We start from the raw sequence: 21,585 nt of genomic DNA, 5'->3' as shown, positions 1-21,585 counted from the left end.
CTATGTCAAGGATGGTGAAATTATAGGTGATCCATCAAAAGAGGTAACTACTCGATATTCTCTTAGAAAATCTGTAATTTGTTGCATTTATTTCATGCATAGCCTAAGAACATCAAAGAAGCATTAAAAGATGACATTGGATTATGGCTATGCAAGAAGAATTAAATCAATTTGAGAGAAGTAAAGTATGGACATTAGTTGAAAGGCCTAGTAATAAATCTACTGTAGGTACTAGATGGGTTTTTAGAAATAAACTTGATGAAAGTGGTAATATAGTGAGGAACAAGGCTAGACTTGTTGCTCAAGGCTATACTCAAGAAGGCATAGACTATGATGAAACATACGCTCCCGTAGCTAGGATGGAAGCATTAGAATGTTATTAGCATTTGCATGTTTCAATGAATTTAAATTATATCAAATGGATGTTAAAAGTGCATTTTTAAATGGTTTTATAAAAGAAGAAGTGTACGTGGAACAACCTCCAGTTTTGAAGATTCAAATTTTCCGGATCATGTTTTAAAATTGACAAAAGCTCTTTATGGTTTAAAACAAGCTCCTAGAGCTTGGTATGAAAGATTGTCAAATTTTTTAATTGAAAAAGGTTTTTTAAAAGGAAAGGTTGACACTACATTGTTTTTAAAGAGAAAAGGTAAAGATTTATTAGTAGTTCAAATTTATGTGATGATATAATATTTGGTTCTACTAATGATGTTCTTGTCAAGAATTTTCTAAGCTAATGCAAAGTGAGTTTGAGATGAGCATGATGGGGGAGCTCTCATTTTTCTTGGGACTCCAAATCAAGCAAAGAAAAGATGGCATCTCATTAATCAAGCTATGTCAAAGATATGCTCAAGAAGTTTGGACTTGAAAATGGGAAACCTCATAACACTCCAATGAGCTCTTCAACAAAGCTTGACTTAGATGAAGGAGTAAATGTGTGGATGTTAAATTATATAGATCCATGATTGGCTCATTGCTTTATCTAACCGCAAGTAGACCGGATATTATGTTTAGTGTTTGCTTGTGTGCTAGGTTTCAATCATGTCCTAAAGAATCACATTTACTAGCTGTTAGAGAATCTTTAGATACCTTAAGGACACTCCTAGTTTAGGACTTTGGTATCCTAGAGACTCTAGCTTTAGCTTGCATGCTTTTTCTGATGCGGATTATGGAGGATGCAAATTAGATAGGAAAAGCATCTCCGGTACTTGTCAATTCCTTGGAAATATGTTGATTTCTTGGTTTTCAAAGAAACAAATTTGTGTTGCATTATCTACCACTGAAGCGGAATACATTTCAGCCGGTAGTTGCTGTGCACAAGTTTATGGATGAAACAACAACTTTTTGATTATGGAATTGAAGTAGGTACCATTCCTATCAAGTTTGACAATACTAGTGCTATTTGTCTCACTAAAAATCCCATCCAACACTCTAGAACTAAGCACATGAAATAAGACATCACTCATTAGAGACCATGTCACTAAGGAAGATGTAGTTCTAGAATTTGTTGATACTTTGCACCAATTAGCGGATATCTTTACAAAACCCTTAGAAAAGGAAAGATTTTGGACACTTAGGAGAGAATTAGGTTTGACCAACCTATCTTCACTTAGTGTTTAAAATAATTTTAGCACTTTTAATAAATCTTGAAAATGCTTATAATAATTTTTGATTGCATTCTTGCTATTAGTTAGGGGAGTTTGTGATTCTTAGTGAAAATTAATTTTATGTTCAAAAATCGATTAAAGATTAATTTAATTGTTTGAACATAATTAATTTTTGATATATGAGTTGCCAATACCACTAGAAAGATTAATTTAGCATTTTGTGCTTAAAAAATCGGATTTTAGCATTTTGGTGCAGAGGGAATCGATCCCCCCTGAGGGAACCGATTCCCCTTTGAAGGGGAACCGATTCCCCCCACAGGGGAATCGATACCCCCCTGGGGTTCTGTTAAAATCGGGCAGAACACCCCCAAAATCCCAAAACCCTCTTCTCTCCCTCTCTTCCGCCGTTCTTCATCTCCTACAACCCTCAAATCTCCATTTTGTCTCAAATCGACGATATTAATCGAATTTACTTCAAATATCATCTTCTAAACCTGTTGAAATCATTAAAGTCGTGCAAACAACATCTAAATCCCTCAATCTTCATCTTTCAAGGTAAATTTTTCTAAACTCTTTATTTCATTATTTTTGAACATAGGATTAGTTTCAATTAGTTCTAGGTTGAAATAGTGATCGGCATTGATTATTTAGTGATTAGAAACTAGATGTTACAACTAATTTCATCAAAACACAAGAATTTTTCAAATTTTTTAATTTTCGAAATAAAAAAAAATGTTATTTTTCAAATTATTGTGTTTTGATTAAATTATGTTGTTATTATGAAAACTATATATATTGTTTCTCAAAACCATATTTTTCAAAAGTTTCTCAAAACTTTGCCCATTAGGATTGATTTAGAGAACCTTGAAATATTGAGGACTCAATTGAGTTTTGGGATTAATTGAGTTGCATACATGTGTTTTAAAATTGCAGGTTATTCTATCTATTCCGATTTCCTTCACCATGTCAAATCCTAAACGTCCTAGGTCTTCATCTAGTCGTTCTAGTCATCAACCAAATCCACCTCCAAATCCTCCTTCTATTCCAATTTCTAATCCCAATCCCACTGATCCTAACTTGACTATTCAAAATTCGTGTTTTAATCATCCTGGGTCTAGAATCACCGATTTTGGTATTATCAATATTTCGATTCTTACAAAATCCGGGAAGAACGTATTCCTTCTCGTCAAGCTATGTTAGCTATCGATTTTAAATATCTTCCCATTTTACAAGAATGGAAATTTGATAAACTATTTGATCTTGAACCCATCGTTTACCATCAACTTGTTCGTATATTCTACTCTAATGCAGTATGTGTTAGAAACCATAGGAATTCGTTCCTACCTCCTAGGACAATTCTTATATATTGACCCTGCATATATAGCCAATACATTTGGATTAGATAATGATGGTATTTCGAATGAAAAACAAATTTTAGGTTCTCGTTATAAAAGAAGAGATAGTGCGAGTGTCTTATACCTACATGAGCGTTTTCTTCATCTAATGATTTCTTGGTGGTTTCGACCATCCGGAGGTCGTTATTCTACTCTTAGAGCTTTGGATCTTTGGTGGTTACATTGTTTCGAAAACCGTATTAAAATTAACCTACCTCAGATTATTTTTGCTGAAATTGTTGAAACCGTAAATCTTGTTCCTAACAAGAAACACTGTTCGTCTCTAGTTTACGGTTGCTTTTTTAGTAATCTGTTTTCCAAAGCTGGGCTTAGAGTCGGTCTAGATGCTGTTTTTCCTCTTAAGAAACAAATAAATCTTCTTTCCTTAACGAGAGCGGGATGGGTAAAGAACAAGAAACCGGTGAATGGGTTCGATCTTCTACTCCGGGAGCTAGTTCTTCACAAGCTCCACCCGAAGCTGACGAAGATCCCGAGCTTGAGCAACTAATGCGAGATATTGATGAAGCCGAAGATGTGCCTGATCAGCCCGAAGAGCAGCCCGAGGAGCAAGCACACAACATCAAATGCCTCTATATTTTCAATCCTTTATGGGACATTCGATTTCCGATACGCTACCATGGACTCGCACTTTTCCTCTATAGAGCCTCATTTATCCACAATGGGAGCTCAACAATTAGAGATTCTTCGGGAGATGCGTGCAAACAATGAATCTACCAACGCTCGTATCAATGAACTAACTCATGAAATGGCTGCTATGCGAGCCCGTTTCCTCCTACCGATCCGGATGCTTGATTTTGTTTTACTTTAAAACTTTGAACAAAATGAATTGTTTCAACATTTTGAATTGTTTGATTTTGTGGATTGTTGGATTTTGGATTTATGGATAGTGTGAACTATATGTTTGGTGTGTTTTATTCGTTTTTGCATCATTTACATCATCATTAGCAATATGACCAATTTTGCCATATCACATATTTATGAATATTGATTATTAAACTAATGGCTACCTCTCTTTTGATTGTGATCTTAGCAGCTTAAGCTTATAATTAATAAATCAATTGGCTAAATAATTTCAAACCTTGTTTTACAATGTCTTTTTGATTTAACAAAAAGGGGGAGAAGAATATGTTAAATATTTTACATGATAAATTGAAGAAGTGTTAAAGTAAGGGGGAGTAATTTCAAAACTTGATTTCAAAAAATCTTAAAATTACTAAAATTTTGTTATATCAAAAAGGGGGAGATTGTTGAAACATTTTAATATTCGATATACAAATTAAGTTAAATGGATTTAAGATTTTCCAAATGATTTTCTAAGTATATTCGATTAACTATTCGAATATCAAATTACTCCAATATTTCAAAAATCACTTTTAATCCTTACTTAAGTGTAAAATTAAGTTTTAATCATAAACAATTTCAAAATAATTTTACAAAGTATTTCGAACCAATTCAAAGCCAAAAATTACAGATTGCTCAGAGGGAACCGATTCCCCCCATAGGAGGAACCGATTCCCCCCTGAATGGTTTGGCTTCGAGATTTCCAGAATGCTCGGAGGGAACCGATTCCCCCCAAGGGGGTACCGATTCCCCCCTTGTACAACGGTCGAAATATTGAATTTTACACTTAGGGAACCAATTCCCTATGAGGGGAACCGATTCTCCCACGCTCCAGCTGTTTTATTAAATGTTTTCACACTAAAACGGCTATAATATCTCTCTCTATCATCCCCACGTTCAGAAGTGATCCAAGGTGTATTTAAGCAGCTTAGAAGCCATTGATCAAAAAACAAGAAACTCAAGCAACTAGAATCAAGAGAGAATCAAGAGAAAGCATCAAAACATCAAGTTTGAGCATTTCAAGCCTATTTTCATTCAATATTTATTTTGCTTTCAAGAACACTTTTTGTGCTCAATTGTATTCATCTTTGAGTGTTCTTTTCTTTGTTCTAGAATTGTGCAAACATCTTACCTTGTGAGGTTTTCTTGTAAGTTTGCAAATTTGTAATCTTCTCTTTGAGAAAAGAGTGTTCTCAAGAGTTGGGGTATACTCTTGAGGGAATTGTAAGGTTATCTCTTTGGCCTCAAAGAAAGAACAAAATTAGTGAATTTGTTGGAAAATCCTTAGTGTGGATAGCTAAGGTAGTGGACGTAGACTTTGTTTGAGAAAGTCGAACCACTGTAAATCGCTATGCAATTACTTTCAATTTTCTGCAAAAGCTTCCACAAATTTTTTATTGCCAATTCACCCCCTCTTGGCCAATTTCGTCATTCGATTAACTCAACACAAATATATGGCAACTATTGCTGAAAACTCAACTTTACTTTAACCAATCCCATCATTTCAACTTCATAGAAAATTATGCATTTTACAAGTTTTTAGCTACAAGCCAAAGAAGACTTAAAGAAAGGTCACACGCTGCTTACTGCTTAGGTTTATAAATAAGAAACATAGACAATTAGACCATCATTTGTCCATAACTATTTTTGAAGATCCAGACGCTGTTTTCGATCTCCATGGCCGAGTTCGGAGAGCTTGAAATATGGCAAGGTGAAGCACCACTAAGGCCTTTCGAGTTGAAGTACGTAATATAGGCTTTCACAGTGGTTTCCCTGTATTTTGGAGGGTTGTTTTCTGATAATAATTCCTCAATAGGTCCGTATAATCTCGAGTCAGCCAGAAGAGCAGTGGTGAAGAAGCTTGCCACTGATACTCTAGGACTTACAGAGTTTGTCAAAACTCTATGATTCACACTTGTAAATCCGTCATTCGATATAAGCTGAAACGAAAAATTGGTCGTGTCAATTGAGTGCTTTAAGATAAATGAAGAGTCGGAGTAACATCGACTTGCCTGTAGGAGATCTCCGATGTTAATGACCAGAGCACCAGGAGTCGGGGGTACATCGATCCATTGATTTTGATGTAGTACTTGGAGACCACCACATTGTCCTGTAGGAGGACAGTGAGAAAGCCGGGACTAAAATAATGGACCATTAACCGAGGTATGGCCACATAGAACAGTCACTATGATATTAAATGCGTTGTAAACCGTATAAAGTAAAGTGGGGGCTTTCCGTCAATTATTGCTTTCTCAATTTTCATCATTAAATCTGGTTTTAAAGCCTGGTTCATAGTTGATCTTTCGAGATATATTTTCATATTTAATCACGAATTAAACTATTTTAATTATTAAATTATGATTGTTATATTTAAAATTTCAAATTTAAATATAATATTTATAAAAATGCTAAACATTCATCGTTAAATAATTGAAAATAGGGATCCCAATGAACAAATCATCAATCCTCTCAAAAGATAAAAAATGGTATTTAGACTAAATAATAAGGTCAACGAGAAGGTCGAGAGGCTATAGAATAATTTTATTTTTTGAATAATATTTTATTAATATCAAGACCATCAAGGAAAAAAATCTTAAAAAATTTAAAAATAAAAAGAAAGAATTGGAAAAAAAATATATTATTAACTTTTATTTGATATCTTATAAATATTTTAAATCATGTTTTTTGTATCTGGCGTCATGTGAAGAACGTTAAAACGGCACCGTTTATAGGGTCTTGCACTACGAAATAGAAACACTGGGAAATCTCGCAGTGGGTTTCAGAGTGAAGTAATCAAGTTGAAATTTCTTCGAATACAATACAAGAGAACAAAAGCTCATTCTTACAGTTCCTTTAATTTCTCATGGTAAAAGGAAAAACCCCATCAAACCCTAATATCTTTCCATAAATTTTCATATTTTTTCGAAAATTTTCGTCTTTTTCTTTTGTTATACTAATCGTTTGGGTTTTTGCAGTATTATTTGAAACAGTTGTTCCTTCTCAACTCCTCGCTGAACGTGGCTCCAATCTCGTCGTCATCATCCAGGTCTTCCTTTTTCTCGTTTTACGATTCCACTCCATTTTTTAAATTCCTACGACTAGGAAATGGGACTAATTTGCTTGTTAATATTGGTTAGGCTCTGCAAATATTAGAGTAGGGTTTGCTAAGCAAGACTCTCCTTTCAGCGTTCCTCATTGCATTGCTCGCCGTACTGACCAGTTCTCCAGGTTAAATGTTCAAGATCAGGTTCCCCCTCTTTTCTTAACTATCTCTTGTTCACCATTTCCCTTGTTTTCCATTCGGGTTTGTTTGAATGAAAATTTTGATTCTTTTCATTGATTTTTGGGTTTTCAGTTGCTTAATTCTCAAGTTACCACAGCGCAGCATATGGAGCGTGAAAAAGCATATGATGTAGTGATCATGAATGTGTCTCACTTTTTTTTTCTTGTTTTTTTATTCTACTTGTTTATGTGGTAATCCAGTGTTTGAATTCATGTTTGTTGGAAAGATTGCATCGTTGTTGAAGATACCTTTCCTTGATGAAGAGGTTGCCAATACTTCTGTTCCGCGAAAGGTAGGGTTTTAAGCTGAAGTTAAGTATGACACCTGGTGGTAGCTATATATTGGCGTATTGGAGATTGTAGTAGCGGTAGTACTGAACCACTTAAGCTAATGTGCAGATGGGACGTGTTGATGGGTATAATCCTCAAATAACAGGAAAGATGGAACCTTCACTTGGACTGATATACATGTGAAAGACCTAAAGTCATCAATGCCACAGGGTGATTAGAAATTCCAAATTTTTTGCCTTGTGTCAAATTCTCACTTTTTCTTGTTTGAGTGGATCTATGGAGTATTGGTGGTGCATCTTGATTTTTTCTAATTCTAGACAGTTTCTTCGGATAGTGTGGCTCTTAATATTTTCCTTTGTAAGTTCAACTTCTTTAGTTTTACTTTCAGCTTCTTATACATGGGTGGGTTGCAGAAAGTTCATCGGATAAAGTGTGGTACCTGAGTCCTCGGTCCAAAATGAAGGTACCGAGTCAAAGGAAACTTTGGTTGAACAGAAGTTCAGGGAGGTCATATTTGGTGAGGAAGCACTAAGGATACCTCCCTCTGAGCCATATTCCTTGAGACGTCTTATTCGTAGAGGTCATCTGAATATTTCGCAACACTACCCCATGCAGCAGGTGCTGTCACTATGCTTGTCAACATTCATACATTCACATTTCCGCAATTAAATATTCATCATCTTGAACCTGCTCAATTTTTGTTTACACTGTGATAAAAGAACCCAACTATTGAGATACGTGTACGGTTGTTTAAAAAGAACGATAATTACCTTCTTAAAATTACTTTTTATCTTGCGGTCCTTGAAGATCTGCATGCTCTATGGGACTGGATCTTGTTAGAGAAATTGCATATCCCTCACCAAGAAAGGACCTTATATTCTGCTATTCTTGTTGTTCCAGAGACTTCGATAATCGTGGTATATAAAATTGATTATCGTTTTCTAATTGTAGCTAATCTCATCCCTTTTATTCTGTACTATGTCTTGTGGTAAAAATTCCAGATTCTGTTTATGCATGTGTCAATAAGATCATTCCTCTGTCTGATTTAATTTATCTCTTATATCTCTTGCAACTGAAATTAAATGCTAGGTTATATAGAATATTTGGTAACTTCAAATTTTGTGGGCTGTTACAAGCAGAGATAAAGGAGATCTTATCTATTTTACTGGGAGACTTGCGTTTTAGCTCAGCAGTTGTACACCAGGTGAAAAATCCATCTCATACTTATTATATGTAAATATAAATCATGTTCCAATACCAGCATTAAACCAAATGATGTGCAGCACAGTTAGCACTTCGTAATTACTGTTGTTAGTACTGGCACTTGCCAGATACTTTGGCAAGTCAGAAATCTTTTAGAGTGACGACCAATGTGTCTTGTATGATTAGCTTTTACTCACATGTCTTTGATGGATATATGGGCTGTGTGCTATAAGTTTGTCATGGTATGATAGAGGCCCTCCATTATGGATCTTTTGTTTTCCTTCATGAGAACGATGTGAATTGAACACAAGTGCCTTCTTGAGCTTCTTTGACTCATTTGCAATCTGTGAATGTGTATGGCTTCTTACACATCTACAAAGATTTGTCTCTGTCACATAGTAGTCAAATTTATAAACAAAGAACCTTGCTGATAAAAGGTATCCTGTCTTGATAAATTAGTTTTTCTTAGTCTTACTGATTATTTCACGAGATTTTCTTTTATTCAGCTCTACCAGTAGAAGCTCTCTAAGTAGAATTAATCTTTGTTTTGAAATATTTGCATCAATATGATGATCTCAGGAAGGCCTGGCAGCAGTTTTGGGAACGGACTATCACAGCATGTGTTGTAAATTTGGGTGCTCAAGTGTCATCAGTCATTTGCATTGAGGTAACTGGTTCACATATAAGTAGATCTCTTTTATTATTTGTGTAGATTCATTCTTTTTCTTCGGTTGAAGGGACTACACTACTCACAAATTAGAAATTTATTTGTTTTGAGCTTGGTCCTATTAGTGTAGCATAACTGGGAAATGACTAATTTGAGACTTGAGAGCTGCGGTCTTACGCTATTGAGAACTCTTATTTTCTGCAGGATGGAGTGGCTCTACCTAATACAGAGAAGACTTTACCCTTTGGTGAGAGGTTTGAATTCATAATTCTTTCTGTCCCTCTGCTTTCTCCATTCAGAGTTGAATCTTCATCATTGAATATTTGTTTGGTCAAATCTGTTTATGCCCATTATCTTATAGGTTCATCTAAAACTTTTCTTCCTCAGATTAAACTAAAAGATATCATTTGTTTCTTTTCGTTGGTGATTTCTCATTTTTATTTACTTTTCCAGGATATATCAAGATGTCTTCTTTGGACCCAGAGGCACCATCAGACATGGCCACAAATTCGTACTGACATTTTGACAAAGCCTATAGATCTATTGATGCTGAACAGGCTAAAGGAGTCCTATTGTGAAATCAAGGTGAACCATTTGGCTCCTGTACCTGGTATTCTTAGGTTTCTTTGCTGTGTAATATTCTTATTGTACTTTCTCAATGTGCTGTTTCACAGGAGGGTGAACTTGATGCTGTTGCTGTAGTTCATTCTTATGAGGATGCCATGCCTGCAGGATCTCATAAGACGAGGCTAACTGCTCTGAATGTATGTTTTAACTTAGACATCGTTTTCTTTCTTCTCTCCGAAGGATTTACCACTGATAGTTTGTTTTAAACAGGTTCCTCCTATGGGTTTGTTCTACCCAACACTTTTGATTCCTGATTTTATATCCTCCTCCACCCCGTTCTTGTTAGTAATGCTCGTTCAATATTGCTCTCTTCTCTGGAAGTAGTTTTGAATTATTTCCTTTAGGGTTATTGATTATGTGCTTCACCAGGTTTCATGACTATGAAGATATGCTGGAAGAAACATGGCATATGGAATTCCCAAGAAGATCTGACATGCCAGATGGTCTTTATCCTAGCAATAATGCTGGTTTACAAATGTGGGATAATATCCATTTTTCCGATGAAACCTAAGAAAGAAGAGAAGGTTGGCCTAGCGGAAGCCATAACCAGTAGCATTCTTTCAACTGGTAGGTTTTTGCATAGTGCTAGTTCAGCATGTTCTAATAACCTATGATACCCCATCCCACCTAACTATTTAGATTTTTATTTTCATTTGACAGGTCGCATAGACTGCAAAGAAAATGTTTTGTAGCATACAATTGGTGAGACACTTAAGAAATGTAGACCATGTGTTACGCTTTCATATTTTATAATCGAACTTTTAACTTGGTTTTGTACTTCAGATTGGTGGAGTGGCTTTAACAGAGGGCTCATTCCTGCTGTGGAGGAGAGGTCGGTCTCTCTTTCTTCCCCCTTCTTGTCAAATTCGTACTGACATTGACAAAGCCTATAGATCTATTGATGCTGAACAGGCTAAAGGAGTCCTATTGTGAAATCAAGGTGAACCATTTGGCTCTGTACCTGGTATTCTTAGGTTTCTTTGCTGTGTAAATTTCTTATTGTACTTTCTCAATGTGCTGTTTCACAGGAGGGTGAACTTGATGCTGTTGCTGTAGTTCATTCTTATGAGGATGCCATGCCTGCAGGATCTCATAAGACAAGGCTAACTGCTCTGATGTATGTTTTAACTTAGACATCGTTCTTTCTTCTCTCCGAAGGATTTACCACTGATAGTTTGTTTTAAACAGGTTCCTCCTATGGGTTTGTTCTACCCAACACTTTGATTCCTGATTTATATCCTCCTCCACCCCGTTCTTGGTAGTAATGCTCGTTCAATATTGCTCTCTTCTCTGGAAGTAGTTTTGAATTATTCCTTTAGGGTTATTTTGATTGTGTGCTTCACCAGGTTTCATGACTATGAAGATATGCTGGAGAAACATGGCATATGGAATTCCCAAGAGATCTGACATGCCAGATGGTCTTTATCCTAGCAATAATGCTGGTTACAAATGGGGATAACTATCCATTTTTCCGATGAACTAAGAAAGAAGAGAAGGTTGGCCTAGCGGAAGCCATAACCAGTAGCATTCTTTCAACTGGTAGGTTTTTGCATAGTGCTAGTTCAGCATGTTCTAATAACCTATGATACCCCATCCCAACCTAACTATTAGATTTTTATTTTCATTTGACAGGTCGCATAGACTTGCAAAGAAAATTGTTTTGTAGCATACAATTGGTGAGACACTTAAGAATGTAGACCATGTGTTACGCTTTCATATTTATGAATCGAACTTTTAACTGGTTTTGTACTTCAGATTGGTGGAGTCGCTTTAACAGATGGGCTCATTCCTGCTGTGGAGGAGAGGTCGGTTTCTCTTTCTTCCCCCTTTTTGCATTACTTTGAGCATATAGCAGTTAATATATGCAGTGATGGCCTGCTCAATAAATAATAGTAAATCAGATTTAGTTGGTTTATTTGAAGCCTACATCGTAAAGTATGAAGTTTGAAGAGTACTTGGGCTAGGTCAAATACCTAGTTCTCTATAGTGGCACTGTTGACTAAGAATGCATAAGTGCATCGACTGTCAAGTGGTAATAATGCATACTATCTTCATAGAAACTTTAGTTAAAGCATCTTTTATCTGTTTTTTTATTAAAAAAAATCATCTCAGGAATTACTAGGATAATTTAATATTGTTTTTGAATGTGTGTGGGACTTGATGCTTATTAGTTGTCCCGTATGCTTATAATTTGTTCCTTGGTTAGCAGATACCTTACAAGATGATACTTCTATTCTCCAAAATTTGATCCTTTTCTTAGTAATATTCAAAATGCTGTGTTTATTTTATCCTGATTTCTTCTTTTATATACTTGCAGAGTCTTGCATACCATTCCTTCAAATGAAGCAATTCATACTGTTGAGGTAAGTCTCACCAAATTTTAATCTTCACTTTTGTGATGTCTGTCTTCTGCGTCAGATTGTTGACATGGTTAGAATCCGAGTATATTGTCTATCTTGCTATTAGATGAATTTAATTTTAATATTCCTGTTCAGTGGCAATAAGATTATATCATCAGTCGGTGATATTTAGATTAACTAAGTTTTTTTTGTATTTCAACTTGAGGAAAAATATTGTGGTTCGGTGTTGCTTGCGTATAGTTTGCTATTTCTTCATTCAACTAAGGATGATGATTTTGGTCTGCTTGGATCTCACATGTGAAATAGGTTTTGCAATCAAGAACAAACCCAACTTTTGTGGCTTGGAAAGGCGGAGCAGTAAGTCATCTCCCTCCTTTTTCTTCTTCCACGTCCGGGTTCTTTTTGTTTCTGGCACAATGTAAATGCATTTGGTCATTGACTTTGCTTAAGCAATATCCTCATAAGTGTGATGTTTTTAATATTTTACATGGATTAGTACCAGACGTGAAGCTAAAAGCAGGTTTCTGCTTTTATTAAACGAGATTGAGTGGTTAGATCACTCTGTATGTATACCGTTGTTGATAAATGAGAAAATGAGATTACTTCAAATGTTTGATTCTACCGTGATTATTACAGATCCTTGGAGTCCTAGATTTTGGTCGGGATGCTTGGGTACATCGAGACGACTGGATCCGCAACGGGATTCACATTGGGAGTGGCAGGAAATACAAGGATTCTTATTTTCTTCAAGCACAGGCAATGTGTTACATAAATTCCTAAAAGCTTGTAGATTAGAAGAGAACTTCTCTAAAAGCAATGGTCATCTACATGCTTTCTACTGCTCGATGGCGTATGGTGTCGAGTTTGTTTTTGTGTTTTAACAAACTTGTATATCCATCATAGTTTGCAGTCTAGAACCAAATCTTTATCACAATCAATGCAATGGCATCATCAAATTTGTATAGCATGTATCACACTATTTTCCATTGCCAACGGAGATGACTTTTCATCAGATTAGTTTGTCGTCCCTAAACCGAGTATCGTTTCTAACATAATGTTGCCTTGAAACTCAAAACCTCTCTCTCTGTATCCGTAGTTTTCAGCTGCTGTGTTACAAGATTATTATTTTCTTCCTAAAAGACATGTCTGATAGAATGTATAACATCATCGCTTATAAAGCTTAGAACCTCTCTTTTTATTTTTGATATGGGATTAGTGTCTCTCGTCCCTCCAAGGCGTGACATTCTTCCTATTCGATCTCGTGACGCTTTTGTGATATGTCATCATCACAGTTGTCCACTCCGGCTACCTTATTTACCGGCTCAACGTGAAGTTAGTTAGTCCAAGGGTCACTCTAATACTACAATGTTATCGTTTATAATCTTTAAACATCTCTTTTCTTTTCTAATATAAGATTAATGTCCCTCGTCTTTTCAAAATGTGATACCGGGCTCCTAATGAGATGGTAACATATATCCTACAAGCTCCCACATGTAGTGAAGAGTTCAAGAATGGTAAGGGCTTCGCCTATATAGTAGCTTGAAAAACAACAATGGAAAAATTAAAAGGGTCGGTTGGCTAAATATGCCACGCCCACCCTCGTTTGGTGGGTGCTGTATGGCTATCAAGACATATGGCCGACACAATTTGTGGAGTCCAATAGGGTTGGCTCGCTCGGCCGACCCTCCATTTCCAGTCCAATGCTGATGCCATGTAACTAAGTGAGGGACTAAAATATAAAAATTGTTATTACGAGGGGCTTCTTCATAGTATAGTCAAGTCCATTGGAAATGGAACATGAAGCTCATTTTTATAAATTTTTGTTGTTGTTATCAAATGGCAATTAATTATTGTCTCCTTTTCTATTTTAATAGCATGTTTTTCTCAACCCATTATTTAAAAAAGAAAAGAAATTATTAAAATCTTTTTTTTTTACCATTCAAAATCAACATTCAATAGTATCTTTTGACTGTATTAAAGTCATAGCATAAACCTCAGAGGAGAGTAAGGAGTGGGACCTTCTATTTGGATCCATTACATGGAATGTCTAGCTGTCCAGAAATTCAATCGCCTTCAACAATCCGACGGAGAACGACGCTAGCATCCTCGATCGAAGTAGACTAGTATCCATGACTATCCGCGAAATAAAAAGAGAAGAGCAATCAGACCCAACGTCAGTGGTTACAAGCACAGGTCCACAAGTCTGGCAGCCACTACCGGACGGGTGGCACAAAGTAAACACAGATGTAACCCGGAGGAAGGAAGATGGTAAGACGGCATGCGGAGTAGTAAGAGACCAGGCTGGCCCGTGGAAACTCGGGTTTAAGAAGTTCTTGGGAATTGGTTCAACGCTGGAGGCCAAGCTGTGAGGAATATACGTTGGATTTGTATGCACCTGGGATATGGGGATCAGACACCTAATACTGGAAGTGGACATCTTAAATGCTGTAAGGATACTGAAAGGAAATGCCAATAATCAAGCTTCGCTTACCATAGTTTCATCACATATACAAGGAATTATTAACCGGAGGTGAGAGATTCCCATACAACATGTACACCGAAATAGAAACAAGGTTGCAGACAAACTGGCTAGGAGCGCAAGCTTCGACGATGTGGAAAGAATAATCATCGATTATTCCCCTCTTGCATGATGATATCGTCTTAGGATAGAGCAGTAGAATGTTTTTTCTCGTTATTTACCAAAAAAATCATAGCATAAAACTAATTTTATTAATGAAAAAAAGGAAAAATAATAAATAAATAAATAAATAAATAAAGTTGTAGAATATCTTATCAAAAATGCCCTTTGAAATATTCTGAAATGGCGGTCCTACCCTTGAGTAAATTCCACCTAAATTTGATAATAAAATTTAAATTAGTTTATTTTAATTTTATAAAAGTTTATGTAATCTAACAAATATTAGAATTTTTATTAATTTAAGATAAATACAAGATAATATATATGCAAAGATAACTTATATCGCTTGAGTATTGTTGATACTCGAACCTAGAACCTCAAAGAATGTCAACAATTTCTTTACTATTTATGTCTTTATGCACCAAATATTAGAAATTAAATAAATGAAATAACTCAGTCCATTCATGATTCGCCCAAAAATAAAATCTACCAGTAACGTGTCAGTCAGACGAGGCTTGCAATTGACCACGTAACTGATGTCCTAACCGTTAGATTGACCCCAAATATGGTATGCATGTATAGAAAATGTCTAATTTGAATTTCATCCCTCTACTTTATCAAACTAAGAAGTTTATCTTTTGATTTAAATTATTATAGTTCTGTCATTATGCTTTATGAAAAATGATAAATTTAGAAGTGCTTTTTTATACCCTAGTTGTGTAAACTAAAGTTTACACACTCTTGTCTATTTGAACCCTAAATTATAAATATAAGTCTTACATTATAAACCTTAAAACTTAAAATAATTATTCTTAAACTCTAAATAGAACACATGAAATTAAAATAGACATTCTTGTATAAACTTTAGTTTACACAATAGCTCCAAGACCTTTGCATTATCTAAATTTAGTTGAATCGATCAATTGGTCCAATGTAAGACGATTATACTGAAAAAGGTATAATGTCAAAATTAACCCTTAATTTTATCAAAATAATTATTTTGGCCCATATTTTTTTTGTAATATTTTGGCCCCTAACGTTTGATCGAATAGTCACTTTAATCTTATTCTTTTTTAAACTATTTTGACTCTTAATGTTTAATTTTAGAATAAAAACTCATATTTTAAATTGTTAAATGTTTGTTAACTAACTGTTTCCATCCATGGATGAACATTTTTCTCCAAAACGAAACGTTAGGGCCAAAATGTTCCAAAAAAAGAATAAGGATCAAAATTATTATTTATTCAAACATTAGGGGTATTTTTAACATTATGCCAAAAAATAAGGTATTAAATTTTTATTTTTACAAATTAGAGGGGTGAAATTCAAAATAAACCATTATGAAATTATTTGGAGCAAATGTTTATATGAAGCATTATTGCTCTATGTGGTCCCCGTAAGCGTTGGGTGGTCCAAATCCAGCGGCGCGTGGAAAACACTGACCGTACCCCACCCATGGTATTTAGTTGCGAGCTGTGGGGTCAGCTCAACCACCCACGTCATCTTTTTGTTGTTGTTTAGAAGAGAAGTTTTTGACCGATGAATACAATAAAAGTATCATGAGCTCTCAAATTTAAAATATTATTTTTTATATTCAAGTATATTTCTATAATATAAAATTTTATCAATTTGGATTTTTATCGACATTAATTATTAAATTTATTAATTTTATAATTAAAATCACATATCATATTGTCAAGTAATATTTTATAAATTTATTAATTTTGAATAAAATTTTATTTTATATATATATATAAAGTCTATGTGACAAAACTATAATATATCATATGAATTATAATATATATTAATATTTAATGATTAATTTGATAAAAAATCTATTTTAATTAATTTAATTTCTTAATTTAGAAAATAAATTACATAAAAGGTTAAGAATATAATTATTTTAAAAAAACCATGGGGATAATAAATGGAATATACTAAAAAACAGTCAAAGTCAAGGAAAAAAAAGGAAGCGCCAAATCCAAGCCATATGTAAAGGGTAAACTTCCAGCTAAGCTTATCCTTTACACGTGCGTTCCACTTGCCCCCTTCTTCCTATAAAAGCCCTCCAAAAGCTAAGCAACAATTTGTAAACTGCCATAATTTCTGTCTCTAATCAATCACGAAGAAACCATTGACTATCGCCTGAAACCCCAGAATGCCATCCATGTCAACTGCGACAAAGAAAACCACCGCTGTCAACGCTGGATATAGGCGGCAGCCCAGCCGACTTCAACGTCGGGCTCCGGCTTCCTTACAAATAAGTCCGGTTTCGAGCTGGAACATTGCGATCCCTCTCTTATCTCCGCTCGCTTCTTCCCCTCCCTCGATTGATCGGATGGAAGAGTCACCGCTTCAGGAACAGCCTCCGCGACAGAGCCGGAAAACGGAGCCTGAGAAGCTTGTGTTGAAGATGTGGCAGCATCCAGCGGCGCCGTTTTGTTATGAGCCGGCACAGTTGGTGCCGTCGTTTGTGCCGGTTTAGTTGTGTATACGAAGACGGAAAGAAACTGTAGTTAGATCTAACGGCGTGAGCAAGTCACCACTTTTGTACAATCTGTTCATATTATTATACTTCCTTTAACGTTCAAAAGTATTGATTAAACACAGTTTTGTATCTTTCCATTAATTTCGTTTATTTTACTGTTTTCCTGCTTGGGAAGTGAGAAAATGATGGAAAGTGAAAGGTAACAAACGAAAATGATATTTCAATTCAAAGGGTAAAATGGGGATGGACTAGTATTTGTTTTTCCGGTTTTATTATTAATATGACCAGATCCGGTTTGAATGATCAAGGCAGTAATGTTCTATAAATTATACAGAAACTATTACCTTTAAATTTTAATTAGGATAAGCTACATGTTTGGTAACTAAATTTTATTTATCTCTTATTTCATTTATTGTACTTTTAATATTTTTAATTTATTCACTGAACTTTACATATTGAAATTTTTGTCACTCTATTGTTCAATAATTAAATGACGTTATGACGTGATTACTTATATCAAGACGATGTCATTTTTATTCAGTTACTAAACGTGTAATTTACCCTTTTAATTATCTTAAAAATGACTTTTTTTCTTTGTCGTTTCAAGTATTGAGCAATAATTGTAATTATCGTCATTAATCTTTTTAGTCTTAGACAATAATTTTAGTCAATTACATCGTCTTCAACCTTCCTTTTTTAACTTATGTATATCTAAAAAACCTTCCTTTTTTAACTTATGTTCATCTAAAATTTGTGATTTATTTTATAAATTATTTAATTTGGAATGAAATATATATATATATATATATATATATATGTATGTATTGTATATAGTTATAGAAAACCATTTAAATTGGAATCAAATAGTATCATAATATTATAACTATTTATAATTAAATTTAATCAGAAACTCGAACAACTCAACTCAAATTTTATAAATTCATTCGACTCGAAAAATTTTTAAATTAAATTTCAGTTATAAAATACGTCGACACGAATAACTTGAAAATTTCTAACTTGATTCGATCAAACGCTCACCCCAAAAAACATATCATGTCATAATGTTATTTTTTATTTAACGTCCGAATTATCAATAGTAGAACAATTCAAAAATTGATTAATCAAATTAAAATGATTTGAAGTTGAGTTACCAAAAGAATAATATAATGAAAGCTGAATGATAGCCCTACAAAGGCAACACACAGCACATGCCCTTTGGGAGCATTTGGGGAAATCCAGCTTGCAGCATTAATTTTGTCAGAATCATAATCAAATCCCTCTCACAAATCACATCCAAATGGACCAAATTTCAGTGCTTTGATTATTACCCTTCAATGCCTAAAATTAATAGATAATTTATAGTCTGAATCTAATAGAATCTCAAATTAAACCACAATTACATGTTCATCACATTGTTCTTGAGATTTCCTTTGAAATACTGCAAAAGAAAAAGAGAGAAAAATCAATAAAAACATCATCAAAAAAATTGCACTCCAGCTCAGTTGGTAAACCACAAGGCTCTTAACCTTGGGTCATGGGATCGAGTCACATGGTAGACAATTCATAATTTGGAGGTCTCCCACGGACTCCCAACTTGGTGTTGGGGGCAGCCTACTATCTTATCTCCCCTTACCTCATTACATATGGGAAAAAGGGTCGGCTAATTTTTTTTATCAAAAAAAAAAGATGCAGTAAGTATATAATATAGTGTCAAAACTTACCTTCATAAATAGCTTATCCATTGCATTGAAGCAAATCATCCTGCTCTGTCAATCTAGCTGCAGAAACATCGTATATGTAAGTGTCGGGTACGGGTATGTATTCGGTATGAACATGTTTAAATCAATGTTAAGTTTCGAATACACAAACCATTTGATCTAAAAAGCACTGTAAAATACTATCCCTTTCCTCATCTTGTTGGTGCTTGAATCCACCACTCTCATTTTGTTTCAACCAAGGTTGATGCAGTTGTTGCTTCTGTAAATAAGATAACAGCATAGTGAGGGTCACAACAAACCGAAAACATCGATGTCGTCGTAGGTTACTCGTATCTAGATATGCATATCAGATACGAGGGTGTCGGATATGAGTTGGAGTAACATAGGAAATAAAAGTTGGTCATATGAGAACATTGTCTGATCAACCTTTGCCGGATTTCGCGGATTGAGTTTTTTCGGGTTCGGTTCTTCGGAACCTGCAAATGATCAAAGCATGAATGAATGAATATATATATAATTGAGTTATGCATTTCAGGTTAGAGTACTATACCAGCATTTTCAAGCCATGGTCTACTTGGTTGTTGCTGCTACATTAAAGCAAACACATCACAATCAAGCCCACAGTATAGTTCAGTCTTATGCATATGCATATGCATATATATACATGTACATACCTTGGAAGAACCAACTTCTCGATGTTTCCTATGTGCAGCTGATTTCGAAATTCTTCCATTGCCATCTTGATCAGCCGGGAAGAATTGGAATTGTATGGATTGTCCTTGCAGTGGAATCGATGCAGTCGTCCGTGAAGGTGCCTGAAAACACGACTCGTGGACCGGAACACGGAAATTAGACGATGCTAAGTAAATTGATGAGGGCATCAATTACTTTAACAAAGGTGTATAGAACATTAATTGAATTGCAGGCATACCAGCTGAGGGTCCTTTTCTTTACTGAAACTCCCATTTCCCCTCCCACATTCGTCCACCCTTTCGTACCGCGGATAATTAAGATCATCGACACGGCTTGCAACGCCTGCAGTTCGTAACTTTCCGGCGAGATGACCTAGTTTAACCTTTTTACTTGTCATTTTCGACTTCCATAGCTGGTAAAAGAGATTGAAACATCACAGACCAGATGATTGGATATACACTTAAATTCGGCAAATAAATTAGACTTTACCTGTTGGAATCGAATATGAACCGAATCATCACCATAATGTTTAAGGAAAGCGTCACGAGTTTTGTTCGCCACTTCCTCCATTACTTTCTGGTACAATGTTCTCTCTTTAATGTAATGTTGCTTCTTTTTCTTCTGAAACAAGAAACAAGTCAATATAAGCTATGTGATAGACATGAACGTCGGACACGAGTACATGTCCGACACCAATAACATTGATTTTCCTCTGTTTTTCATCGATAACGATGTGTTCGATCGACACAAGTATAAAATACGAATACTTAAAGGAAAACGAAGATTGGAACAATGAATGAGAGGACCAACCATTGGAGTATATTGTAGCTTGGGTTTTGGCTGTACTTTTTCATTACCTGAGAAAGAAATGCATGCATGGTGTATTAATTATTAATCACGATAGGATCACTTTACAACCACCATGAACACAATGCAACCGGAATCGTATTCGAGACCATAATTTCAATAGCCGACCACAACTTACCGGAATTTGCTGGATCGGATTCTTTCAACCATGGCCGACGCTCCAGTGAGCTGCAGTGAGCTGCAGTGTTGCCAGGATTCGGATCTTTAGCCGATTCATGAACTGATCCATTTTCATCATGGAACAATTGAGCTCCTATGGATTCTTCTGGAAAGAAAATTGATGAATTTACCTGCATCAAGCATAAGCGTGAAAATTTGTACACACATATTATATAAACATTACAAATCGTAAACAGAATCGAAGATACCGATGCGATATCTGCATGAAATAAATCATCGTCGAACAAGTGATTAATAAGAGCTTCGTAGGAGGTGGTGGTGTTTGTTTCTTCCATGGATTGCTTCTACTGTTTCTTATGAGAGAAATGAATTGGAGGTGAATGTGATTATTTAAATTTGAGATTTTGGGAATTTTCTTATGTTTGTCATTGGAGGAATAGTTTTTGGTCACGCATGAACTGTGTTTTGGTACGATCACCCATGTACATTTTTATTCTTTCAAAAGGCTGGCTTAAAAACAGCTTCTATCTTTCATTTTTATAAAATAAATAAAAATAAAATTTAAAATAAAAAAAAAGTATTTATTTTCTAAAAATGACAAAAGTTTGAATACTCTAGAATTACTTGTGTATAAAGAACTATTGATTTGAAGTAATGCTTGAAAAAATATATATGAAATTAGTGCAGTAAAAATGATCGATTTAAACTATTGATATCTGTTGTCGACTGTCTGTCGATATTCATTACTCTTCCTTTGTTTTATTATAGT

At 34.9% G+C, this 21,585-nt stretch overlaps 1 protein-coding gene, 1 non-coding gene and 1 pseudogene across 2 annotated transcripts; all 3 read left to right on the top strand.

The window, feature by feature from the left end:
• The first annotated feature begins 5,539 nt into the window (after positions 1-5,539).
• On the top strand, positions 5,540-13,263 carry LOC120178468 (annotated as a pseudogene).
• A 591-nt stretch (positions 13,264-13,854) lies between these two features.
• LOC120178501 lies at positions 13,855-13,981 on the top strand. The gene has a single exon (XR_005521518.1). It is a non-coding gene; the product is annotated as a U11 spliceosomal RNA (small nuclear RNA).
• A 3,056-nt stretch (positions 13,982-17,037) lies between these two features.
• LOC120178486 (uncharacterized protein At4g14450, chloroplastic-like) lies at positions 17,038-17,430 on the top strand. Its single transcript, XM_039184316.1, has one exon. It carries the CDS (start codon positions 17,089-17,091, stop codon positions 17,413-17,415), a length of 327 nt encoding a protein of 108 aa, XP_039040247.1. The 5' UTR covers positions 17,038-17,088; the 3' UTR covers positions 17,416-17,430.
• Positions 17,431-21,585: the final 4,155 nt, after the last annotated feature.

This window comes from Hibiscus syriacus, unplaced genomic scaffold, assembly GCF_006381635.1.
Source record: "Hibiscus syriacus cultivar Baekdansim isolate YM2019G1 unplaced genomic scaffold, ASM638163v2 tig00112350_pilon, whole genome shotgun sequence".
Classification (NCBI taxonomy): domain Eukaryota; kingdom Viridiplantae; phylum Streptophyta; class Magnoliopsida; order Malvales; family Malvaceae; genus Hibiscus; species Hibiscus syriacus.
This window is presented reverse-complemented; position numbering and strand designations above follow the sequence as displayed.

Coding starts and splice junctions, on each gene's coding strand:
- LOC120178486 (XM_039184316.1), top strand. CDS start 17,089: ATGCCATCCATGTCAACTGCGACAAAGAAAACCACCGCTGTCAACGCT.